This window comes from Phalacrocorax carbo, chromosome 6, assembly GCF_963921805.1.
Source record: "Phalacrocorax carbo chromosome 6, bPhaCar2.1, whole genome shotgun sequence".
NCBI lineage: Eukaryota > Metazoa > Chordata > Aves > Suliformes > Phalacrocoracidae > Phalacrocorax > Phalacrocorax carbo.
Window position 1 is genome coordinate 41,252,616 of NC_087518.1, and position 27,084 is coordinate 41,279,699.

A 27,084-nucleotide genomic window follows, 5' to 3' on the forward strand; every position below is an offset into this window, starting at 1 on the left:
TGGACTCCTTTGCATTGGCTGGGGGGAGACAAGGCCCCACCATCACCTGGGCTCACACAGCGGGGCAGCCACCAGCACTGGCGCCACACTCCCCTTCCCCTGTGCTTGTCACATAACCTGGGCACAGGCCCAGACCCCACCAGCACCCCTGTTCCCAGAGTGGCAGGGGCAGAAGCAGCAAGTGTAGGTGCTTACCGGGCTGCGCCGCTGCGGTCAGCGAGAAGGAAGAGAGAAGAGACACCTGGTCAGAGAGCAACAGGTCAGCACCCCAAGTCCCCCAACACCCTTCACAGCTTCATAGGCCACAGCGGTGCAGTGCTGGGTGGGTTTCCTCTTCCACGCAGACCCCAGCCCCAGCACCCACTGCTGGGAGCATAACATCATGCTTTTACAGGCTGGTGGGTCACCCGGCCACAGGGCATGAGCCAGGTGGAGACCAGCATCCAGAGAGACACCAGAGGGAACCCAAACCCCATGGAATGAGTGAATTTCCCCATTTGGGGCTCAGAACAGTCTGAAGCCCAGTCCTCTCAGGGAAGCCATCACCATTGCATACAGTGGCACCAAAGGTCAACCTCTGACATTTTTTTTCTGTTTTCTCATATCTTTTGATGTGCAATGACGTATCTAAAACATGCTCAGATAAAACTGTGCCCTTATACATCTTGTCCAAAACCACCAGCTTTTTCACCCAAACTATACCCCCAGACTATGTACATTCAAAGCAAAGACAGCCTAGCTCTGTTTCAAAATGCTTTAAGTTAAATCAAGGGAGATGGAAAATAAACATCACGCCTTCCAAAGTGGGAGGACTTGTTATTTGCATTTTACATTTCAGATCTAGAGACATGCAAAACAGGGACCATGCAAACAAGAGAATAAGAGACTATGTTAAAAAAAATTAAGAGATAAAAAACTGTGTTTCTTACCGGACTTTTCCTCTAAAAGAATGCAGAAAAATAAAAAAGAAAATGAGAATATAAGATATTTTCTATAAAGGGATAATACAGAAATAAAAGATTTGTATTACAACCAGAAGTATCAGGTATATGTTAAACACACAGCAAAAGCAGAGTCACGTGCACATCCAGCCAGGCTGTCATTCATTCAGACAGAAGGCTGGAGTGAGAGAGAGTGTCTACAAATAAAAACCTGTATCTAAGCCATCTTATGGCAAGGATTCACATGCTTTGTTGTTAGTGGGCCCTGCTAGCTATAGACATAGACCATTTCCCGACCTGTTTCATTTCTTGGAAGAGGCCATGTAAGGGGAAAGTGAAAGAGCACAATTTTTTAATTAATAGGCCTAAGTTTAAGTGCTTAAACTTAGGGCTATTAATTATCAGCTTTGACCAGTGACTATTTTTTCAGACCACTAGAAAGCCCCCACTCCTGCGGCTGAGTTTTTCGTGGTGCAAAGAGCGAAGTGGGCAGGAACTGCCAGTAGGAAGGAGCAGGGAAGAGGATGGGAGGTTTGAAGATGCAGGGCTGTTGCAGGTACAGTATGTGACACAGGCAGGTTGTACCACCATCTGCATACTTCAAGAAATGAGACCTGGCTTCAGACAGAGGATGCAGCCAACACACAGTTTTCTTCTTGTCTTCAAGTTAAGGCACCATAATTTACACCTCAAAAGGAATGGGGAGGACCATGCCTACGGACGTGGCATCTCCCATCTCACTGCTGTCTTCCAGGAGAGGCTGGTGCACAGGAGGGATAAGGTGCCAGACCAGGGCTTTGCAGCTGGTTTTGGAGAGGAGATGAGCCCAGGACAAGGTCAGGGACCCAGACAGCAAAGCACAGAACTTGATGGATGCAAAACTCCTTCAGCCAGTTCCTGCCCAGGGCACTGGTGCTTTCCTGGATGGTGGGGCTGGCGCCACTTGCCAGGACCCAGCATGCCAGGGGGCACCCAGCTGCTTGGTGGTGGCACTGTTCACCTTCCCATCTGCGCCCTTTGGCTCCATATGCCAGATTTTAGATCCCGAGATGGGGAAACAGCATGGTTCCTTCTGTCCAGCCTGGCACAAGGCTTTTCCCTGAGCCATTCAGGTGGAGCGGAGCACGCCTGCACTGTTTTGCAGGGAGACATTGGCTCCAGCCCTGGGCTCTGCCAGTCGTGGCCAGGGACAGGGATTTCCCTGAAGCAAAGCACAGAGTATCCCAAGCCAATGCCCAAAGGGCAGGCTTCAGACAGCACCATGCTGATACACACAGGCCTGCTCACCAGGGGCTAAATCCTTCCTAGCCAGTGACAACACTCCTCCCAACCTCAGTAGGAAAAGCACCATGGAAGGTATGATTCTGTGTCTCCTCTCTAGCAAAATGCACATTTTCGGGGTTTTGTTTGCCTGGAAAAGGCAAGGTGCAGAAGAACTACTAACCATATCAGCCTAATCCTTGTATGTTAGTGCAAAATTAGTCAAGTGTTTCATCACTAGGAATAAATATAATCAAGGAACTTTGGACTGCTAGGAGCTGAGCATAACCGTTTGATAGTTTCCTAATAGATCTTTATTTATTGCTAGAGACAACATTGCTGTATATTTTTTGGCCACATTCTCTGAAATCCCTACAGCACTGGCTGCAGTACAGAATCAATGAGCAACTACTACCCACCTCTGCCGCAGCTGTGCCAGAGCCACCAGCTACACCCCAGAATGGGTGAGTGCCCTGCGGTACCCAGAGCAGCAAACCCCCATGGCAGGGCCTGCTGCCAGCAAGGGATGCAGAAATAAAAGCCATGAGGGAAAGAGAATACACCAAATATAGACTTGGCCTCTTAAATAAATTCTTACTTAGTGCTTTCCCTATTTCAGTTTTTAAATGTTGCCCTATGCCCTCTCCTCCCAAAATAATGTTGTCTCTTATATTACATACATATATGCGTGTGCGCACCAAAATACTGGGGCCATCACTTTGCAAAACCAAAATTAGCTTGGTTTCAAAATAATAAATTATGTGTTTTTTTCTCTCTTGCTCAAAATTATCCACCTATTTGGCAAGTAATTGCCACTTTCCAAAATCCTTCCCCCAATTTTTGCTGAATTTTGATGTGGTTTTTTTTTTGTGGTGGTGGTTTTGCAGGGTTTTCCCCTCTTCCCCCCCTCCTTTTTTTCTCCCCCCTCTTCACACCCCCCCCACCCCCCCCTTTTTTTTTTTTGTGCTTCAGAAAGCAGTTTCTAACCCTTGAATGCTAACAGCCAGAAACTCCCTGGTCATAACATAAAAAGCATCCAGAAGTGCATGTTGCTAAAAGGGACCAAGCCCTGGGGGGAAGCAGAGCTGTGCCAGAGGAACTTGGTATTTCCAGGGACAGTGACTCGTCCCAGAAGCTTTCTTTAAAATCAGGGACGTTGTGTTAGTTTTGAAAGAAGAAATAAAACACAGTAATTTTATTTTTTCTTTACTTGGAGTTTGAGATTCATTCACACTTCAGATAGAGGCTAATTATAAACTATAGAAAGCTTCATCTGAAAAAGACACTATAGCCCACACTAAAGCCCACTGAAAGACAAAAATCAAATCTTTTCACGGCTGAACAGATTGGGATGAGATGACAGAAACCTTGACAAGCCTTCAGAAAACCGGAGGGTGATGGTATTCATACTGGGAGGGACTAAGAACAGACAGCTTTTCCTTCCAGGAACACAGATTCACCCCCAGGGTGAGAAGTGTTCCTCTAACATCCCATAGTGGTGTGGAAAACCCACAAATGCTTTCCCTGTCCTGGGAATCAGGGCAAGACCCATCCAATTTACATCTTGAATGATGACCACATTGAAAAATGAGGAAAAAAGGCAAAAATAGGGAATAGTACATTCTGATCTCAGTTGCCCTATTTCACAAGCAGGAAAGGAATTTTTAAGATGTTTTGAACTGGTAACATCACCGCAATACATCTGAGACCTCCTTGCAGTCACATTATTGCCTCTGTATAGATGAGACCCTATAAATAAGGACACAGATGCAAACCTAACTATTGGCACCTAAGGAAGAGTCCCCTTCTCACTCAGGTTGAGCCCTACAGAGCACCACTGCTTTTGCAACCAGGGGAAGAGACAAACACCAAGCACTCACCACGGGGGATGGAGAAAGTGCAATGTTGCCTATCGACGCCTTCAGCTCATCCACTGTCGCCGCACTCTTCAGGATGTCTTTAGCCTGCAAAGGCTTAATCTTAATGTTAAACTTCTTGTGCGCCTCCTCTTCCTCTTCAGATTCACTCGAGGAGTAGAAGTGCTTTCCTTTGGTAGGTAGAGCACAGTTAAAGAAGGTTTCCTTCTGCTGCCTCCCTCAAGAGTGGGAATTAGGTGTTCTCAAAATGCTTATCCCAAATGCCCCAGGACAGGGGTCGTGTGCAGGGTCAAATCCTCCTGCCATGCCTGTCACTGCTGTGATGTTTCACTGCTTTATCCATGTGAGAGTAGAAGACATGGGAACTGGTGCTCATGGCAATAAAGCCAGCCCTGTTTTAGCCCAGCAGTGATTTGCATTGGTCTCCACGTTTCCTCCCCATTGTGACACACTAGCTCATCACCTGCAGAGAGCCAGCATTTTTCAGCAGTGGCAGAGGAAGAAATTCTGCTTTTCACCTACCCTCCCTCCAGCTGTGAGGACGAGGCTTAAAACCTGCTGCCAGCCTACAAACTTGGCATGTGCATAGGCTCTGGCCATGTCTCCTCACCCCTTAACAGGGCATGCTACAGGAGCTGCAAACTGATCTTTGCTCATTTTGCTTTTACTGCCATGCAGATGTTTCTGCCCCAGAACAGCATCAGCTGTAACATAGCACCACACAGCCAGCACCTGCACACAGCCCCACAGGTGCACCCACCACAGATGGAATGGGACATTGCAGTCTCCATGGGGTACCCCACTGCAGTGCTCCCCATGCTGCTCACACCTCTTCATTTCATAGCAGTGAATCAAAGGCAATTAAAATCACCTTCTGCTTTACTGCCTCAGGTAATTCCCTCTGGAAGCCAATTTTAGCTGTGGAGTGACAGCTTAAAAGGAAAATAAAAGGGGGAAATTAATAACAACAAGTAGACAGTAGCCTGTCTGAACCCCAGCTCATCTTGCAGTTTGTAAACTAAGAGGCAAAGCCAACAATAAAGGATATAGCCTGGTTCCTCAGGTCGGATGCTGTATCCCTCCTCATCAAGTTCAGGTGAATTCTGAATAGGGCACAAAAATGCAAAAGAATTAGGAATGCTAATTATGTTCCTGGAAAGCTGGAGCAGCTCTTTCCTCCTGCAGGAAGTGATGTCCAGCAAAGCCCTGTGCAGCCCAAGCCCACTGGTAGCCCCTGGGGCTGCACAGAGCAAACAGCACCCATGCTCTGGCACAGCACCTGCTGGGGCATTTAGCAAGGGCTGAGCACCCAGCCTCGCTGTAGATCCATTTTTGCAGTGCTCAGTTTTCACAGTTAAGATTTTACAGTGCTGAGTATTTGCAGAAAGATTTTTTTTTTTTGCAATGCTTGGTTGCAGCTGAGGGCTTTCTTTGGCTAACTGCAACATCCTGCAGGCCTGGGCAGTGTTCTCCTGACCTGCAGGGTGTTGGGCATCAGAGCCACCCAGCTTCTGGGCACTTTTATGCTATTTAATTAACAAGCAGATACAAAATACATATCTGGACTTGACTAACAGCTGGACACCACCCAAAATGGCCACCCAGAAAGCCAAAGCATTGGCATGGGAGAGCAGCCCAGGTACCCTGTCCGGAGCTGCACAGGTGCTGGATGGAAGGGAAGCTCACTGGGACACTTACGTATCTGTCCCAGTCGATCTCCGCATAAAATCCATTTGGGGCTCCATTTGTTTTCTTCTGCAACACATTGGAAAAGAAAATTTACAAGTTTTAAATTAAGGAAACAATAATGCAGCATACCTTATATGTGTGCACATTGATACAGCTGGGATGCCATTGCGTATTGCTGCAGCTGCCTGTGCAGGCGCTATGGAGAGCCACCCCACATACGCACATCAGCGATACAAGACAGCATTTCCTATTTCTGGAAGGTTTTCTTCCGTACCAGATAGCTAAGAGGCTTTTTCTTTTTTCTGGTACATTCATTAGCTGAACATATTTCTTATGAGAAGTTAAATGGCCATTTCTCTGCATGCCAGGCCGTTCCAGCCCACAGGGACAGCAGGCAGCAGCAGGGGCTCCCAATGCTCCATGAGGATAGGTAGCACCACTATTTATTGAGAGGTAAATACCTTCCCCAGAACATACTGAAAGAAAGATTCAGTTTCTGTTATTCAGTACCCAAACCACCCACAGAGCAAGCCGGGTGTCATTGTTTCACTGTGTGGTAAAGCTGGAGTTGCAGCAGTGAAACACATCCAGGCTAACCCAGCTGGGATGCAGCATTAGTGCATGTCATGACACACCAACAAACACACACAGAGAGAGGTTATTGCTGCTTCAGACCAAGGAGGGTCAGGTTGGGAAGGAGTCTTTGGGCATTCATCCCCTGTGGGACCCTTCGCTGGTCTGCTCTGGTCATCCAAGAACCACCCAAAGCTCCTGCCTGCCACTGCAACCCACAAGCAGTGCTGCAAGGCCGGCTTGAGGACTGACATTAGGTTGGGTTCTCAGTTTTGGGCACCTAAATTAGATAATCTGGTTCCCTTCAGCTGCCAGAGGTAGCACTACCCACCCCAGCACCCTGCCAAGGGTCTAATGCAATACACTGTCCAGAGACGGCAGCAGCACAAGGGCTGGATCAGGCCACCAGCACCCTCGCCCTCCATGTTTCACCTGGCTGTCCTCATGATGCTGCCCAAGAACAAAGCAGCCTCAGAGGTACAAGGGTGAAAAAAAATCAGACTCTGGATGCAGTTATTGGGGGCTTCTGCTTTTCCCACTGTCCATTTGTATTTAACCCCATTTCTATTCAACTCACATCCACCTGACAGAACCTAAATGTTTTTTTCTTATATTCTGGATTTTGAAACAAAAATTGCTCACTGTTTTTAACAACCCTTTTGTAGCTGTAAGCCAAGCTCCGTTTTCCTTACCGAATTTTTTTTTCCTCCTTCACGCACACTCTCGGGTTTGCTATTGCAAGGTGGCTCATTGGGATGAGGGCTGGGCAGCTGGAAGGGATTGGTGTTTGGCAGAAAAAGGGTTAAAGTAGTGGGTGGTTGGTTTCTGTTTTGTTTTTTAAACACACAAAAATAAGTTACAAGGAATTAGCAAACACACTGCACAGTTTTATAATAAAAGGAGGGCTCAGCTGTGGCTCCATTAGGAGTAAGCATGGTTTTTTACTGGGTGCAGGTAACAGGGCTCTATTCAGCAGTCACAGGATTTGCCTCTTGGCCACTCCAGTGGCTGCAAGTGTTATAGTGAGAACAGATTGTAGGAGAAAAAGTTACACTAAACATCTCTGTCCTCCAATTTCCCTGCCTCCAATATGTTCAGTAGCTTCATTACACCCCCCAGAAACTGCATTTCTGTATTCTTCAGCTTGCTGAAGCACTGGAGACCCTGTCCTGCCCTGCACCAAGCTTAAACAGCGAGACACCTAGAAAATCATTAATAAAAGCCCAATTGAGAGGGCATCTGAGCTCGCCCAAGGTCCCTGCACCCTGCCTGGCAAGAAAAGGCTGCCCACAGCACTTCTGTCAGTGGAGGAAACAGCTCTGGGCTGCTCCTTGCATTTTATTTATTTATTACTGCTGAATAGAGCCTTGGTTAAAGTGCTACCTGAGCTGCAGACTTTTTTTTAAATTGCTGTTTCTTAACAAGTGGCTTACAAACACAGGGCAAGCCCAAAGCCAAAGCCAAGGAAGCTTGGATCAGATGTGGGGGGGAAAAAGTGATCTCTCTAAAGGAGCAATTTGGCACCCAAATTGTTGCATGGCTTTGTAAAAGACACGCCAGCACTGCTCTCCCTGCTGAGCCTCCTGAGGATCTCTCATTTTTATTTTAAGGCGAGCTTCTAACATCTGAATTTGCTCAAGAAATAACAGCCAGCACAGTCCCAGTCTGAACGCAGCATACCTATTTGGAAACTGGAAATCAAACGGCTAAAAGAGACATCATCCGACTACTACCCAGATCTAGCAGGGGCATTTCTATCTAACACCATAAACAAAAGCAGCAATAATTCAAAAACAAGTATCTCCTTATTTTCAGTTTAATATTGGAAACAGCTGTTCTGGCAATTTTCCCTTAGCTCATTGTACAGCAAATCTGACCCAAGCCAATTAGTGGGAGCAGAAACAGGCATGCAGAGCCAGGGGTTTTAGCAGGACACCTGGTCCCTCTGCCCACGGTGCTTGTCAGGTGTTTCTGTATTATTTTCTTCATGTTAATTTTGTAACTGTATATATACAGTAACTGTAACCGGAATATGTCATTTTAAACAGATAGCTTCTTACTGAAATTTATTTTCTATATTAAACAGAAAGAAAGAGACAGTTCACAAAATGCTGATGGGTGGCTGATGGAGGAATTGACATTTAACAGCCAGCAGCAGGAGAGAAAAGCAGGACTTGGGTCCATGCAGTACTTACAATGCCGTCCCTGTCTGGTGATCCTCTGCAAAGAACAGAAAGAAACACAGATGTGTTAGCTCCCAAACTGCACCGTCACTTGATTAACTTGTGGAAATGGTTTTCTTAATGAATCCACATCAGCAATAGTCAGCAAATCTGAATTGCCTGTCACGTGTTCCTTGTGAAACAAACACAATGGTTTCAGCACCACTGCTCTCATGTTATCAGATGATAAATTTAATATTTGTTAATAAATAAAGTGCTTCTGCCAATGATCACACTCTCACAGATGAGGAGTTGGGCTGGTTCCTCCTTGCACCCACATCACAGACACAGCCCTACCCTGGGTGTGCAGTCTCTTGCAGAATAATAAAAATTAAACAGTAATTTACAGATTTTTATTCCAACAGAAACACAGTCACTTCTCTCTTGAATGGATTTGAAAATTGATGAGATTCCTCAGGGATCCTAATCCCGAGCTGTTTATGGGATTTGGACCCCAGTCACAGCAAACGGTGTGGCACGCTCAGCAGCCATATTTAAACACAGTCTAAGGATGTTATTTAATGAAAAGACAGATATGTTTATGAAAGCCAGACGGGCTCTTCCACCTCCCACACGCTCCTGAGTTTTATGTGGTGCCAGAGATTTGCCACAAATTAGTGTCTGACTCAGGGCATCATCAAAACTCTGCAGGGAGCTGGTGCCCACCCAGCTCTAGTTTAACAGAGGATAACACCTTCCAGTGAACTTCAATTCATACATGTCTGCATCCCATCTCACATTTAATCTCTTTGCACAAATGTTTTTGAAAATTTTTGAAGTGTCAAAGATCCCCTTTGCTTCTATATTTCTCCTACAAGCAGGGAATGTCACCTCCTGCTCAAGTCCCCAAAGCCCAGCCAGAAACCACTGCGGAGACCCTCAGTCAGTGGAAGGAAGGGGGTGGGAGGTCCTTCACCACTGTGCTGCAGCTCCAGCGCATCCCCTGCCTCCCCAGAAGCCAGGCAGCAGCTCCAGAGACCCCACACCGCAGCACTCACCACCAGGTCCTGGGTTGTGGTAGCCCAGCCATGACAGGGGGTGTCCAGAGGGTCTGTCTGAACTCACCACCCCTGGCCACTCTTCCCAGCCCCACGCTGGCTGCCAATAGGGGATTTGGAGAGCACTCAAAGCCATTCAGGGAGATGACCGCAAAGCAACCCCGTGACGTGGTAATCAGTGCTGCTTGCTAATTGCAGCATCTCCCCCACAGTGGCCTTTCTGTGAGCTAGTTACCACCATGCACGCCCCAGCATTCATTATCTCCGTGTGCCACCAGCTACCTCCGCCTTTAGAAAGAGCAGGCTGCTGCAAACAAAAAAGAATATCATGGTGCTGGCTAGAAGCAGGACCTAGATGTGGCTCCATTGATTTTCCATGAGCAGAATAGGAGGATGCAAAGCAACACGTTTCCCCACCCACTCTTCTGATAAATTATAAATGAAGCTGTACATGACTGGAGCAGGAGTTCCTGACTGTCCTGCTGCCTGCCTGGTGGATGGACAGCCACCATTCCTGGTGACAATCCCCCCACTGCCAGCAGGAAAACAGCTCAGTGCTGCACAGCCCTCTTGGGATACGTTCCATGTCCCCCCCATATTTTGCAGCCTCCTTTTGCTGTGGGAAAAGCCCCACAGGTGCCAGCACAGCCGGGCTTGCTGTGGCCTCAGGAGCATGGCCAGACCTGTAGAGCTGCAGCGGCTGTCCCTTTGCACAGAAAACCTCACCAACTGCCACTGAGGTATAAAATAGCTCAGGAAAACAAACTAAAAAAAAAAAAAAAAAGAAGAAACCCATAGGGTTTCTTCTGCATGAGACATTAAGCACCTGGATGATGCTCCCCACTGCCTTTCCCCTGCTCCATCCCCAGTACACAGGCTAGACAGGCTCTCTTGCCCAACTGCTTTGGGACATACACCCCAAAAGCTGCATCAGTGGTGGCCAAGAGCCCTCCCTGGGCTGGGGTCAACACTCCACCAGTGATTCTGCACCTATGAGCAGCATCCCTTGCCAGATGAGGGGAGAAAACCCCACCAGATGTTTTCCCAGGAAGCAAAAGCATCTGTCACAGCAAAGCTGAAGGAGCGTGCGCTCCACAAGCCCTGTGCACCCTCACCATTTCAAGCCTGCCCCAACCACACAGCGCTACATCCCTTTGCTCCACCAACAGCCTCACTGCCTCCACAAGCACCTGTTTAAATTGAATCTGCATTTAAAAATACCTAAGCAGGTGGGTATATCAGTAGTTTGAGCAGAGATTAATCTGCTGAAACTCTCAGAGGAGTAATTTTCTTCTGATCACCGCTAACTTTCACCATAAATAGCAAACACATGGAAAACCAGCTTTATTATCTCTGCAGTGCCACCGAGAAAATATCTTATTTGTTGGCCACTGGATGTACGAGGGGAAACAGCTTAAATGTATTTGCTATTACAAGACTTGATCCAAGGATGACAGATGCCTGCGATGCACTGGCTTCCTTCCTGTCCTGGCACACTGGCATCAACTTCTCCCCAGCATCATTATATACTAATGCGGTTTATATCTCATTGACTTACGTGGAATCAGTATCCTTTTCTTTCTTGCGTATACCAAAGGCCTTCCTTGTACGTTTTTTCAATCCTGTGGATAAAAGGAATATAAATAAGAATGCAATATTAATATTATGCTTCATAAATCCTCCAAAGTGTTCCTTATTCCCTTGTCAGCTCTAATTCATAAATAAGGTTAAAAAAAAGAGCGACCCAAACACAAGAAACTGCCAGCAGGACTTTGCAGGTAGTGAATACATTTGCTTATGCCTTTCATTTGTTCACTTAAGACTTACTAACTTGATCTCAGCATCTCAGCATGTGTGACTACATATTTCACAGTTAATATTTCTAGGCTTACTATCTTAATTATACACACCTTTGCTGTGCTGCATGTGGGTACTAATGCACAGTGGGGAAACCCCTCTTTGGTGTAAAAAAAAAAACCCCAACCCAAACAAAACACAAAAGAACCCCCCACCCAGTTTAAAACATGAGGTTGGTTATCTTCTGCACCAATTCTTGATCTGCACAGTGCTTAAAATCCATGGCTGGTACCAATGTGCTGGAGCCAGCCAAGAAGCCCTGGGAGGCATGGAGCCCATCAGGGTAGTGGCCACCACCACACCACTTCTAAAAATAGATGAAGGAGAGTGGGTTTCTGCAAGTTTCTCCCTCTGTTCCAGCCTAAGAGCTAGCCAGGGGAGGGATTTTTAATAACTGCTTGCACTAAGTATACCAAGGAAGGGATTTAGAGTATTTTAAGCTAGCACATTTCACTTGGCTGGCTGGTTTTCATGCAGATGATTTTCTGCTGGCAGTGGCCATCCAGCCTTACCACTGACACCCAGCTGTGGCTGGAAGTGGCTTTTGCACTGGATGCTGCTGGACACGCGTGTCACGCAATCACTGCCAGCAGCACGATAGCAATTAATTTAGGTCAGGGTGTAATTTAGAGATCCTGGTGGCCAAAGCAGCCAATATAAATCACAGCCCTTGAGTGTAGAGCAGCTATTTCTGGCCTCTTCCTTTTGGAGGTTCTAGGAGCTTTGCCTTGGTCTGGAAGTTACCAAAATGTGAAACACTGTGGGCCAGACACAGCAGCCACAGCTGCAAGGATGCAGCAATGGTCTGGAACAGAAAATGTAATGGCTTGCACCAATGCAATGAGCTGGCCTGCAGCAAAGAGCCATATCAAGTGTTCAGAAACAGCAGCAGGTCCCTGCTCAGCAGCATCTCCTCCCCAAAACCTCTGGGAAAGCAGAGTCAAGCCGTCACCCAGCAAATAGAAACCATCATCAACCACAGCCCAGAGCCTGGCAGCAGGGATGGAGGGAAGGAGAGGCAGGTCTGGCAGTACCCACTCTGCCCCTCTGCCTCCCCACCAAGTGCCCAGCCAGCCCTGCAGGCAGCTCAGCCAAGAAGCCATGGGCACCTGCACTGAGTCAAGCTGTATGGCAAGGAGACAGCTATGGCGTGAATTTGCAGGAAAGAACACGCTGCCATTAGGACTCCCGCTAGACACGTTTGCCTGCACAGCCCCACTGCTGCAAGCCTTACTCTCCCCCATGTGGAGTCTAACAGCTTCCAAAGGTGCAGACAAGGCTCAGTAGCACAAACCAGGGTTACTACAGCTGGGGCACAGCTCATACAACGTGCACTGTACCATAAGCATACAGCTATACATGTGATAAAACCTGCTTTCTTAAAAAGTACTGCCTAGGATTTAATGAAAAAACCTCAAGCTTCTACTGCAAATGATGTGCTGAAATAGCCAAATCTCCTGTAGCTCCCCTGAAATCAGCAATGGACACCCCAGGAACACAGGAGCACCCATCCCAGGAGCTGTGTGCCCCAGCACAGTTGATTTAATTGGTACTTTTCAGGGAGACTAGGTTTCTTGGGACTGCCTAATGCTCTGAACATGCCCTTGAATTGAAGTTATTTTCCATTTTCACCATTTCCTCTTCTGGGCATCAATGGAAGCACGCAACAAGCACACAAATGCTGGCTTTCTGCAGCACATCAAAAATCAATGGATTTAAATTATATTGTCAAAATACATGTAGGATGCTTCAGGCTTTCAATACCCTATGGCCAGGTGGTTTTTCAGGCCAACACTAGGACCAAGCAAGCCAGGACAGGACCAGGAGATGCTCCAGCAGGTCTCCTTGGTATTGCTTGTGGAGCTTTTAGGTTGGACATTTAGCCCCATGAAATGGGAAACAAAGTGACTACTCCTGAAAAATCACACTTCCCTACTCTGCCCAGAGCAAGCATTATATGGTCAGGGATGAAGGAATCACGTATGGGATCCCATAGAGCCCCAGCCCATGGGATCCATACACCCCCAGCTGCTAAGGGCAGCACAAGCAGCTGGGAGTGATGCTAAACCCCACGGGCTCATCCTGCAACCTTGGGCTGACAGCTTTGTTTTTACTACATCTTGCCTTTCAGCTTTCCTACAATTTCTTCAAGACTCAAGTGAGTTATTAATAACTGAGGAAGGTTTCCATTGATTTCACCCCCTAGAATAACTTCATCCTCCAAACTCAAAGTAGAACAGGGAGGGCTGAAAACCTCAGAAATGAGTTGTTGTTTAGTCTTATCTGAAGAAGCACCCAATTTGGCTAAATTTTGTAATGAAGCCTTCTGCTCAGTTATATAATAGGCCTGCCATCTGCTTTAAATGGTAATGATTCAGGGGAAAAGGGTTATTTAGGAAAGGCAGATCAAAAATTAAAGCCTCCCTTGGAGGCAGTTGTCGAGAGCTGGTGGGAGTGGGTCCACCACTGAACCCCATTGCCCACACCAGGGCCAGGCACTGGGTGCCTGTCCCCTGACAGTGACACACCAGAGAGGTCCACGGTTTGGTGGGGGACAGCTCTGCTTTCAGGTGGCTGCAGCTCAGAGGAGATCATGCCTCCCTTGATGTGGTCACCTCCAGCCCAGAGAGCTGTTAAAAATATCCTGTCTGATTGGGCAGGGACAGGGTTGAGGGTTGTGCATAGAAGGGCACTGCACCCTCTGGTCTTCAAATCTCATTTCAGTTGGTTTTAGGCTCTGAAGCACTGTAAAACTGGTCCTGGCAAGAGTCACCCTTAGAAAAAAAATAAAACCTTTTCCACAGAAGGAATTCTACATGGATACACTGTGGGTTCAGGGGAACCTCACAGGACAAGACGGATCTACTGCTGGAAGAGAAAAGGTGTTGGTAAGTGGGAATAAAAGTAGAGAAGAGGCAGCAGAAAGATGGGCATGTAAGAAGGAAGCAGAGCATATCCTATGGGGCATCAAGGGCTGGCTCAGAGCAGGGAGGAACCAAAATCACCACCTGAGTGGAGATCTAATGCTGCTTCTCCCAGTCAAGAAGTGCTGGATCCAAACTGTTTTCCAGCGGGGTGTCCCAGTGATCTGCATGGCCCTGCAATGACAGTGCTGGGTGATACCAGCATGAACAACCATATGTGTCACCTGAAGACACATGCCACTCCTTCAGCTGTCCCCATTCTGTACCCAGCACCTCTGGGGGCACCTGGGAAGACACCCAGCAGCTTCTTGCCCCTCCAGACCCATCCGCTTGCAGGTTTCCAGGGACAAGGATTTCCTAAAGCCCTAAGGCACCCCACCTCACTGCATAGGTCATACAGGGCATGCTGGGAACATGTCTCCTTTGACCTGTACTAACTGCTCAGCAGTGCCACAGCCTTCAGCCACCAAAATCCCGTTGGCTACAGGGTTACAGATGTTGGAAAACAGGGGATGAGATCCCAGGCCACTGTAAGTGCCAGAGCGATGATGGGTGTGATGCAGTACCTAGCTATTGGCAGCACCAGAGTGGAAGGATTTAAATCCCTGCAACTATGGGCATCCTAGCCCTCTCCCCCCATCCATTCACTCTGTGGAATTCCTACCTTACGCATAGGAGGACATTAATACACCCCAGTATGTAACATTATTAATTACAGAAACCCTTGCCCACATTCCCAAAGCCTTCTTTTGTCACATCCAAAAGAAAAGAATAAATAGAAGACCCACTTCTCCAGGCTGCCCAGCACAGTGGGGCAGGCAGCAAGTGTCTGTTTTCATCTCGGCTTAAAACTGTGCTTTGATTTTGACAAAGGTCAGGACAAAGCTTGAGCTTCACTGCTGGTTTCATAGCTCTGGAGAAGGGGAGCAAGCATGACCTCTGCCTTCCCACTGATGGCTACTGCACTCCTCACTGCCGTTTTAATGACTAATGGCTGATTTCATTCTGCACGGTTTTTACGTGGCTAAAGCAGAGATGGGCTGACCCCAGCCTCCCAGAGGGAAAGGCCATGCATTACCCTCACCAGCAGTTTAGTTTAGGCTCTCTGAAGGGGCACAGTATCACCAGTATGAGCCGCCACCACCACACTGAGCCATCATGAGCATGAGCTGGAAAAAAACACCAGCAATGGCAGCACCAAATACCGCACCCATGCAATTTACTGAAGAACCAGCATGACATCCTTCATCTGGAGGGGAAATTAGACTAAAAGCTTTGTGGATGTATGTATTTGACATCTCTGCCATCTCCTTCAGCAGGTTTTCCTCAATAAGCCTCATGTGTGACAGCCTAGAGTCACCTGGGTGGCACTGAGAATGCCTAAAGCCACATCAATGGCCACAAAACCAGTCTTGCCCACAGAGGACAAACATGGGGAAAGCCACCAGCCCCACCAAGGTATAACAACGTCACATGTTGCAATTAGTCCTCAAGCCAAATGGCTTCTAATGTTCTTTTTCAAAGGCTCAGAGTAGCCAGAAGGCTTAACTAACCATCCTGTGCCAGGGATCTCATTTCAAATACAAATGGCTCTTTGAATTGGGGGGCATCATTCACCTTTTATTTACTATTATACTTTTTTTATCCTGGTATACCTGAGAATTGGCATCTGAGAAATATGAATTGGTATTTAACACTGAAGCTTTCTGAACTTTATTCTTAAAAACTACCAACATCTTATCTTCTATACTTAAGGCTTAACATCTCTACAAAAAAAAAAGAACCCTGTTCTCCCAAACCCAGTCCTTCATAATCTGTCCCCAGGCAGTGAGAGCAGCTGCTGCTTCTGGAGCCCTGAATATCAGGATGGGTGCCTGGAAGAAGAGCTACTCACTCAGGAAGATGGGCCTTACAAAAGCAACACACCTTTTAAAATGGAGAAGACATCAATGACACTATCTGTGCATTAAACGCTCTTTTGTGATGACTAAAGAAAAAGTTATTTAAATTAGTTCAACTTAGTCTCTACAAAGCTAAATGTTGTCTCTGGCATGACAATAGATTCAAGACCAAAGTACCTGTGGGGAGGAGATGAGGAAGGAAGAATGGGAAGACATAGAAGGGAATAAGAAATAATCACTCTTAAGTTCTCTTTTTTTGGTTTGGTTGTGTGGATATTTTTGCATGCAGCTTGGAGCTGGATTTGAGCAATCCCCTTTCCCCACTGCACACAAACTTATGTGCTCTCTTACTGAATTACTTCGCTGGGTTCGAAGATGTGGAAGCCTGCTGCTGTTTCATAGCCAAAGGACTTTGTATTTGGTGTTGGCTTGCTTTACTAAAGAAATAATAATCCTCCCTTTGCTCAGAAAAACAAAACCAAAGGCAAGACAAAACTACTGAAATCCTCTGAGTCATATCCAAAGGAAAAAGCCAAATGGTGAATTAAAGTTTAAAGAAGCAAGGGTGTAACCACATCAAGCCCCATCTAAGTAATCCAAACAGCAGCATCCCGAATGCTCTTTGCAGGTCAACCCAGAAGTTTCCCCTGCTATGACACAGCAGCAGCCTGCACCTACCTTGGACCCAGCTGCTGCACCGATGACATATTTTACATGAAAATGGGCATGTTTGGTCCATTGCTAAAACCAGGGATTCTCAACTGCCACAGCCTTGGTAGTAGAAAACTAAGGTCTCAGTAACTGCTCTGTTTCAGTCCATGTTATTTTTGGTTTTGCCCACCTTACATGTAATTAAATCAGGATACATCTTCATAACATTTAAAATACTTTCCTAAACCAACCTTGGCATTAAAGCTCATTACCAGCCTTTCAACAGGCTTAATAAAGCAGTGAGGAACTCAGCCCTTCGCATACTGCCTTGATACAGTCATTAATATTTTAACTGCTTTCATTTACAAGCCTAATTGCAGACATTATTCGGGAGAAGAGGGGATGATGGACCATCAGCAAGCTACAGTCGGACAACAATGGCACCATTTATGTTGACAGCTCAAGGGGGCTCCTTCTGCAGCAGCCTGGCCCTGCAGACCATAGCCAGGGGTTGCAACATGAGTCCTTCAGGAGACAAGGTCTTCTGCTGCTCCCCACTGCCGGCACCAGGCTCCAGCCACAAACCCATCATCATCAAAGGTCATCACAGGCAATTAGTAACACACCACAACATAGCCTACACTGTTACCTGCCTTCTCTCCTAATTTAAAATACTGCAACTCACTACCTTGGTAGAGCAAGTTTTAGCAAAGATTCACTTTTTAACCTATTTAAACCCACATAATTTTGTCCTCGGGAAGGGCTCACACCAGTCTCCAGCCCAGGCAAAGATGTGGGCTTCACAAGGCTGCCGGTATTACAAATAACTTCACATTTGCTCTGCTGTGGTCTCCCTGTTTTTCCCCTTGTTGAAGGTATTTATTTCTGGCATTAGCCTCCCATCCTCTGTGCAAAGTGACATAAAAAATGCATGCTTGTTCTTTTTACCAAATGCCTGTCTTCTCAGTCAATAAATAACTCTTCTTATACCCTTGAGGAAATAATCTTAAAACCCCTCCCTATTTCAAGTTGACCAGTTGTTCGTTTTTACCCTCAACGTTTCCTTTTCCTAGCAGGGCTAAATTACACTATTTTACACTTTATGGCAACACACTCTCTGTCTCCCTGTACCCAGCAAGCACTGTGGTTCACTGCTGTCCTCCAGCCTCCTGTCCAGGTCTGCTGGGGCTGTTCTGCTCAAGCACTTTGCTCCACCAGCCAGGATGTCCCATCCTTCACAGCACAGGGACATCCTCCAGGACCATAGCTCCCAGGAAACACACAAAGATACTCCTACCAATTTAACCATTTAAGCATTTCTTACATCTCAGCTCCTCTTGTATCAAAAACATAAGACATAACCCAGAATTTATTTCCAAAGAGGAATCTGTCCTGAAGCCAGGTAAGAGTATTTTGCTTCAAATCAACTACAAACACCATGCGTTCACACTTGGACAAATCCCCGATGAAGGAGGAAGATGCCATGGCAGCTACTCAGGGAGCAGGAACAGCCCCCAGGCTTTAGCAGCACTAGGTACAGTAGTTTTTGTCTCAAGTCCCACCAATGGAAACGACCACCCCCTGTTCAGGGAAGGGACCACCACCAGACCCTTGGAGGTGAGGCCAAGGGACGGCTGTGCTTCCCAGCAAGAATAGAGTTCTCCAGCAAGATGTACATTTGACCTGTGAACAAGCCTTGGTTTCAAATGAGAAAGTTTACCTAGAATTGAAGATTTTTGATGATGATAATTTTTATTCATATTTGATTGGTGGGAGTCCAGAAACCAGCTGCTCCCCTGGGTAAGGACTAGGCTTAGTACTCTCCCCACACAAGCAAAGTCTACATTTTAACCAGTCAGGAAATCTAATTTTCTGAAAGTTTGCTGGAAAACCCCTTCAAAAAGGCTGGGGGAGTCACCTGCAGGAACTTACTTGCTTTGCTACCTCAAAATACAAAGAAGTAATTGTTAAAACAAACATTCACTGTCCCTTCTGAGGATGTAGAGTACTGTACACACATCCAGCTCTGCCCAGTGGCCACATGATCTCGCTGTACTTAATATTTCATCCCAGTAAACCAGTAGTATCCACTGCAAATTGTCACTAAACCACTCCATTTAGCTTTGCCATGGCAGGCTAACAAAGCCATCTTTGATAACAAGCTAGCCGGACATTAAAGGTCCTTACCATCTACCTATGTGAATTTACTCTATCCTGTTACACTTCCAAGTTATAAAAAAAAAAATTATCTGGTTAACAAAGTCCCACAGACACACATTACAATCTTCCATGTGCTTACAACAGTTTTTCCCTGTTAGAAAATTTAAAAATGGGGAAGAAAGGGATGGTGGTCTCACTGCCCCTTCTGTCACGCTCTGCTGGAGCAACACTATTGGCTTCTTGCCTGTGGCTTTCTGGAAAGGAGATACTTGAAAACAAAAGTGAGCAGCAACAGTTGTGGGCTTGGGTTTTGGTTCTTTCTTTTAAATAAATGAATGCTGAGAAGTTTGCTCCTTATCAGAAGTTTTGGTTGGAAGACATGGAAGGACTAACAGTGTTTGAAAGCCTAAAATAAGACCATAAATAAGTCTGAATAAAATAAAACCTCACAAGTCACTGCTCCGGGATCATTTTCTCCTAGAGTAGGGACAGTTGCTCCTGGGTTAAGGTCCCAAGCTGTTGGGCTGTGTAGATGTGGTACACACCACCTTTCACTGGGGCTGGTGTCCAGTGATGGCGCTCTTGGTTATCATCAAGAAGATCAAAAGCTTTGTACTAAAAACAAGCCCCTCACAGCATCAGGCTGGAACATGCCAGAGAGGTGGCATCACACCTGGGTTGGTCCTGCTCAGCTGCTGCACCCAGCCCCCAACACTTCTGGAGCAACCCAAGAGCTGGCACACAGCCGGTGGGAGAGCAATCAGGGCAGCTGAAAGGCTAAATAAGGAGGAGATGGGAACCTGCAGGAGCTTTGTCTATTCAGCACAGCACTAAAACCACAATGGAAGTGGCTTCGTTGGGGTCCAAGTACCTGCCCCAGGAATGGAAACGTGATGAAGGTATCTAAACTCTAGTGGGCAGAGGTAATACAAGATCACATGGCTGATTCAGAAACAGTCACATTTTCAGCCATGAGGGTAATTAAGTCTCTGAACAGGTTGCGAGGAAGCCTGCCTAAGGAGTTCTTGAATTAACCTTCAACACCTTTCTAAAGATACATATCCTATTCTGGCTACAAGACATGAAGAAAAACTGAGAGAAAGCCCTGGGGCCAAGTGGCCACCTCTGGGTTTGTGGCTACTGACACATGTTTCATGCCAGGCTCTGGTCCTGCCCCAGAGCAGTGAGCATCCATCCCCATGTACCCAGAGGGGTTTGGGCTCCCAGGACCTTCATACCTTTCCCCTTCCTTTAGCCTGCAGCTTTTCCCCTTATGCAAACCACCAAATGCTCATCACAGCAGCTGCAGTCAGGAATTCAAAGGGCTGAGAAATGGCACAGCCCGTAAGCTGAAACCCCTGACTTGGCATGCGCTCATTACAGCGAGGGGGCACGCACCAGCTTATTTTAATATATGCGAGATTAAACCTGTGTCCGGGCATTAGACTGGGCCCTTTGCTTTGCAGGCATAATTCAGTTCAGAAGACCTGTGCCTGCAGCACAGGGTGAGATCCCAGGCTTTAACTTCAGCCCCAGCATGTACCCTGAGCTGTGGAAATATATTTATATTCCATATAAATATATATTATATAAATATATTGTGTTATTATAGTATTAATATTATATTATAATATTATAACTATAATATAAATATAAATTTATATTCCACATAAATATAGGTCTGGGCTCTCCCCATGGCAAGACCTAGTGCAAAACCCGGCATCACTGCAGCTGGGTGCAGCAAGAAGCCGAAACATTTCCATCTCATTGCATGGATGCTCAGCAGACCTGTGCTCAGCCCACCTCCCATGCCGTGGGGCTGCCCAGCTCCGAGCAAGCCCCAGCCCCAAAGCAAAGCTTGGGGACAAGGCCAGCAGCTAGAGGCTGTCCTTAAAGGGCAGCATCAGCAGGATGTGTCGCAATACACAGGACATCAATTAATTTCTCTTCTGCGAGGGATCTGAGTGTTTAAGGGCTATTTAATATCAGAAAGATGCAAAATTTTGTTCATAGCATATTTACCAAACTCAGTAAAGCAGCTGCTGGAATTGCTCGCTGCCTGCTTTCCCCAGAGATCAGGTTTTTAATATTAACTTTCAGAGACCCCAGGTGTGCAGCAACCAAGGGACACAGGACACAAACATCTCACCAATATTGTCAGTAAATTAAATCTGGATACAGTTGTGGCTTTCATTCATAGCTGGCACACACACAAAAACACCAGATGCATTTCTAAAGGTTGCTGTGCTATTTAAGAAGTTGTCCAGGACAGGCTCTCCCTCCCAAATGACACTCGGATTTCTATTTTTAAGGGGTTTGGAGTTTTTGGTTTATTGGGAACAGGAGACAATGGTGCTCCCACATGCCTCCCCAAGCACCAAGCAGCTGCAGGAGGACATTGGGCTCATTGGTGGGGCAACTCCCTACAGACAGCACATCCAGGGACACCCACACTCACTACCTCCCCCCATGCTGGTATTTCCTCCCCTCTGAAAAAAAAAAATTAAAAAAAAAAAAATCACACAGCAAACCTTTCCTTTCTTTACAGGCCTTTGGCATTACATCTGCTCCTTGTCTGGAGCCACGGCCAACAGCAGGTCCCACCTCACAGCCCTGTTTTAAAAGGCATCTCCTTAAAACCCATCACCTCCATGCAATGCACTGCAGACTCCCAGCAACTACTTGACAATTTGCCACAAAACACACACCAATTTTGCAGTTGTACGGTTTATGCAGAACCCACCAAAATCCTCATCTAGGTGTAACACTAAGGAACAGCCTTCCATCCACCCCATGACTTATTGATCAAGGCCACCCCACTGCAGCTGACATCTGTGTGACCCTCCATGAACTCCCAGTCCCCACTTCCCAGGTAGAGAAAAGGACACCTGTGCTGGTGGGGTGGGGTTGTCACCTGCATGACACCAGAGCTGCTTCCTTGGGGACAAGGTATAATGCCAGGCAAGCCGCCAGGGAAAAAGTGTCACTTGCTCTCAATTTGGTCATTCAAAAAAAATTTGCAATAGTCACATCTGCATATGATGAATATTTACACCCAAAATAAAGTGCGACGAACACTTCTTTCCAGTTCCTCTAACCATCCTGTTCCTCCCACGGTCTGCTGTCAAACAAATACCTTTATTTCAAAGCAGTGATTAACTGTGGCAATAGTGTAACTAAAAATAAGAGCAGGAGATCTGACCCAAAGAAAGGCTTCATTTCCAGGTAGCATTTGGCAAAACTGACAGAGCTTCTTCCACCATCTGTCTCCCCACAGAGGAACTGTGCAGCGTGAAGGAGCTCAAGGTCCCCAGGTGAAAGGAGCCAGGTAAACATGAAGCATAAATGGCCGTATTAATAACTTATACAAGCTTCTTTTGCATCTTCTGCACTAACACCAAAACAAGTCCAAACTGCAAAACTCCAATAAACCATGTTAAAAAATTAAGTCCTCCTTTGTCATTTGGAAGGGCACCTTAAGAGGGACCTAAAAGTTCCCCACATGAATTCATTATCAGGCACATTTACCAACACCACCATCTCCAAGCAAACCCCAACAGCAACAAGGTGGCTACAGGACTGTTTCCAGCAACATTGCATTTATTAGTTTGTTTGCTGACAGCAAAATACTTGGGAAGATTAAAATTAATCTTGCTGCTCCCAGCAATAATGAATAAAAAAAATAGCCCCTCAAGAAGCACACAGAGCTGGGTCTGCATCCATCCATTGATCGCCCCAAAGCTCGTCCCAGGGAAGGGGTTCAGATCAATCTTTAGGGAAGATTTTGATACAGATTTTTTTTGTAGTGTCTCATAATACTAAGGTTTATTTTCATTTTCAGCTGATACAAAAGCTTCTGGTTAAGCCATCAAAAAAACTCATCCAGACTGACATTTTAGACACAAGCTTGTTCTTGAAGCTGATGCTGTCTGTAACAGGAGTAGGACAGGGGATGGAGCCTGTCTCACCTGCACTCACCTGGTAATAGGTGTGATGCTGGGTGGTATTTTAAGGGAAGCACAAAACAGCTGAATGTCCACTGACACACACATGCATTTAAAAGCCTGACACCCATTAACTATTAATTGGCTGATAACAAGGTGCATCTTGAATGATTTCTATAAATCCAGATTTAGAAAACAAATATATTTGTGGGGTTGTATGAAATCGTCCAAGCACTGAACCAGCAGCTGCAGCCAGGTGATGAGGGCAGGCTGTGAAACCTGCCCGCAGTGTCACTGCAGCTCCCATCCTCCTCAGCAAAACCAATCCTAAACCTCCCTGCAAGATTATTTCCACACATCCTATGCATGATGACATTAATCTCAAATTCATGTTTTAAATTCCCTGGAACATGTAGGTGGAGAATTTTAAGAGATTTCCTCAATAACTCTCAAAAAAACCCCAAACCAAAACACACACAAAAAAACCTCATAATTTAAATGCAAAGAAATATATGCCAAAGTCGGAGTGATTTTCTGAACCTGGGATGGGTAAGAAACAGCTCCCAGATAACGTGGGCTGCTAGGTATGATTTTTCCAGTCCTGGCACCTCACTGCTTTCAAACAGTATTACCATTGTCAGACTAATCCAGTGTAAATAGGGATGTAGGAGGGAATTTCCCCTTCCCACCTCTGCAGTGAAGCCCACTTGTGTGTAGCAGAGGAGATGGGGGTTTGTAGGACAGGGTAGGAGCTCCATGCCTGCTCCCAAAGGACAGCCCCAAAATCCCATGTCTCTGGCTCCCGGGAACACATATGCAACCTGGGTGACCATGCTGGGACCAGCAGCTGCCTGGTGACCATCTATGAAATTAAAAATCACCTAAAACTAAACTGAAAATTAAAATAAATCATTCTACGAGTCTGTAAGTGCAGAAAAACCAGTAGCTGTAACCACTGCAAGCCTTACTCCTCTTTCATTCACACAGATAAAGCAAAAAACCTTCAAAAGCCCCCAGAAACACCAGCCTGCAACTGAACTTCTATTAAAAACAAATAGCCAAGGCAATTCAATAGCTGGCAAGGCAAACAGGGCTACACTTTGTACTACTGCATTGCATGTGAACAACCCAGTCCACTAACAAACAAACTGCACATCAGTCAGGTGTTGGCTTTTTTTTTCTCTTATTGAACCTATAGAAACTCAAATATGCTGTCTTAAAGTTAAAAAAAATTCTATATTGGGCCAGCACAAAAAACAGGAACTCTACCACATGTAAGCTCCGCTCGCAGCCCAGGCAGGGAGGCAGCCAGTGTCATGCCCCCCATCAACTTTACAAAGACAGATGGATTTTTTAGTGATAGTCTTACTAGAAAAGTGCTTAAGGTCACTGTTTTGGGGAAGAGCTCTGCCTTTCCCTCCTTTCCACTTTTCCCTCCACATTGCCCCCTCTCAGATCCCAGCAGTGGGACAAGATCCCCAGCACAAGTGCTGGGTAAATCACATTGTGTATCCGCTACAGCTTCACAGCCGCAACACCAGCATGAAGGGAACGATATTTCCACACACAACCATGTTTTTCCACCTTGAATTGCTTAAGACCTGGTGATGGAGATTCAAGAAGAATAGACACCTGATTTAAACTGTAATTTTTTTCTGAAGTGTCTTTAAAATTTGTATGAGGCCCATGAATCATGCAGAAAGTTTCTGCCTTGGCAGACAAACCCCAATTGCTGTGTTTGGGCACCAGTTTGAGATGCCCAAGGGCACTCTTTAAACTGGCGCTCACTCCAAGAAGGCATTTTGCAGCCCTGCCTCACATGCAGTTGTTGACTTTGCCATATTGTCTATCCTTTCTACCCAAAAAAACCCCCCTTGTTTGGGTTTTGCTTCAGGCACTACATCCCATCGATCATTTTAGGTGAAATACCTTCAGCACATTGGAGATGCAACAGATGGATTACAGAAGATAAGCTTGTTTTTGTGCACAGATGTTTACCTTAATGACATGCCCAGTTCATTTCTGAGTACTGGCGAGTTAACAGTCAAAGGGAATATCCAAAGACCTCTCACACCTATAGCCACACATGCAGAGACCTTTCCAGCACCTGGTGGGACCTTTCCAGCAGCAATTTTAGTCCCAGATCTAGTGCTGACATGTGCCACATCTTGCTGCAGGTTCTTTTTGTCAGTTCAAAGCTGGGGGATTTTAGTCTCCATCCCCAACACCTACTTTCCACCTGCATGAGTAAGGCCAAGCACAGCAAAGCCATCCCCAAGGCCCTGAGCCTGCTGAACAACAGCAATGCTCGTGCAAGCTGCACCCCACTGTGCTATGGAGGTGGAGGACCATCTACTTCTAGTGGTCGAGATGCCATGTAGCATGTGTTCAGATCTCCTCCCAGAGAGGACTAGTTTCTTGAGGCAGTGTCCATGCTTCAGTTTTGGTTTGGGTTTTTTTTTTTTGTAAGACATCGTTGTGATTTTTAAGCAAACAGTGAAAAAATATGCATGCTTTCTCCCCATCTACCAGGGGAATGAGAAAATATTCCATATTGTGTTCAGAACAAACTAGTACAAATTGCACATCCTGCACCATTCCCAAGGAGCCAGATTCTCTTGTTTCCAAAGAGGAAGATCCAAAACCATCAACTAAGCCAGGTTCATCCCACCAGCTGTGGGTGATGCTGGGCCAGCCCTGTGCTCTGCACCCCAGGGTTGCCCATGGGCACCAGCATGTGCCAGGTGGGCACAGCTCAGCTCCTCCCCGAGCTCCACCAGCAGTGTCCAACATTTTGGCGAGACACACTGCAAGCAATTAAAATAATAATGAAAACACTTTACCATGTTTACTGCAGGGAACTATAGTTATTTTGTGCGGGTTTAAAAGTTGCAGATAATATTAAGCTAAGCACATTTGAAAGCATTCTTATATTAAAGTATCTTGCAATGTGTCAGTGTTTCAGTAGGATACTGGTCACTAAAGTTTCACTCTTCCACAAAGAGAGCCAGTTTCCAACCGTTTAACATTAATCAGAAGCAGTAATTATTTCTTCTAACTCTATTTTCTCACTTTCGTTCTAGGTTCCTGTACACATTAGCTGGTTGGGGAACAACAGCTAACACATCACAAAAAATGGGGAAATTTTTATGGCTAGTTTTTTGGGGGGTTGGTTTGGTTTTTTTTTTTTAAAAGCAAGCCTATTTTGTGAAAGGCAATTCTGCCTCTGCCAGAGCCCGATGAGCCAGCTGCCCCAGCCCTGGCGGGACACCCCTGCCAGCCCCTTGCCTGCACCCACCTGCCTGGGCCACGGCAACTGAAGCTTCCACGCAGCAGCACACCACAGGCATTTCACAAGCAAGGCAAAAGCCCTCAAGAAAAAAAAAAAAAAACAAAAAAAAACACACCCCACTGCTGCCTCCACAACTAGTTAAATAACCCAAACCAAGAATTACAGCAGGCCAGCTTCGATTTATCTATGTTAATTCCTCCACAAATGCAGGTAGTTTTGAAAGAAATCACATTGCTATCATCATCTCTAAAATTACCTGCTCTTGCACAGGCTGTATGCCTGGTTCCCAATGTGTCATGTATGCCATCATGGTGTGACGAGTTTGATGTCGTAGCCTAAAATTAAAACCTCATTTGTCTGTGACTTTATTGTCAATATTAGAGAATACATTGAGGGCATTTCCTCATATCAAAGGACAACACCACTCAATCCTTTAGCACTGAGGAATCAAAAAAAAAGCAAGCAGCAATTCCTATGTGTTCACACATGGCCATTACAGCACCTGAATTTCCAAGGTTAGGCAAATATTTTAAGTCAGTACAAGAAGTGTCAGTTACATGGAGCCCGACACCTTTCTGGTTTAACTTGGACAGCATTACAGACTCTGATTTACATGGACACACCAAGAGGCAGCCCAATTTCTGCCTGTCATCTCAGGGAAGGCCAGGCAGCTGCCTGGTTAGCATGCCGGCAGCGCCGCAAGCCCAGCGCTGGATGCAGCTCCGCACACCCCTCGCTGAGGTGAGCCCTTCTCCTCGGCCAATAGGCCATAAAAAAGAAAAAAACCCAGGGTAT

The 27,084-nt window shown here is 46.2% G+C and overlaps 1 protein-coding gene across 1 annotated transcript in view; it reads right to left on the reverse strand.

The window, feature by feature from the left end:
* SGIP1 (SH3GL interacting endocytic adaptor 1) overlaps positions 1-27,084 on the reverse strand; it is a 60,519-nt gene that overhangs the window by 31,887 nt on the left and 1,548 nt on the right. Inside the window, exons 2-9 of the mRNA XM_064454863.1 lie at positions 11,119-11,182; positions 8,536-8,560; positions 7,033-7,110; positions 5,777-5,833; positions 5,127-5,181; positions 4,082-4,257; positions 930-941; positions 196-207 (exon numbers count right to left, since the gene is read on the reverse strand). Of these exons, the coding sequence (XP_064310933.1) occupies positions 196-207; positions 930-941; positions 4,082-4,257; positions 5,127-5,181; positions 5,777-5,833; positions 7,033-7,110; positions 8,536-8,560; positions 11,119-11,182 (479 nt within the window). The remainder of the gene's footprint in view (positions 1-195; positions 208-929; positions 942-4,081; positions 4,258-5,126; positions 5,182-5,776; positions 5,834-7,032; positions 7,111-8,535; positions 8,561-11,118; positions 11,183-27,084) is intronic.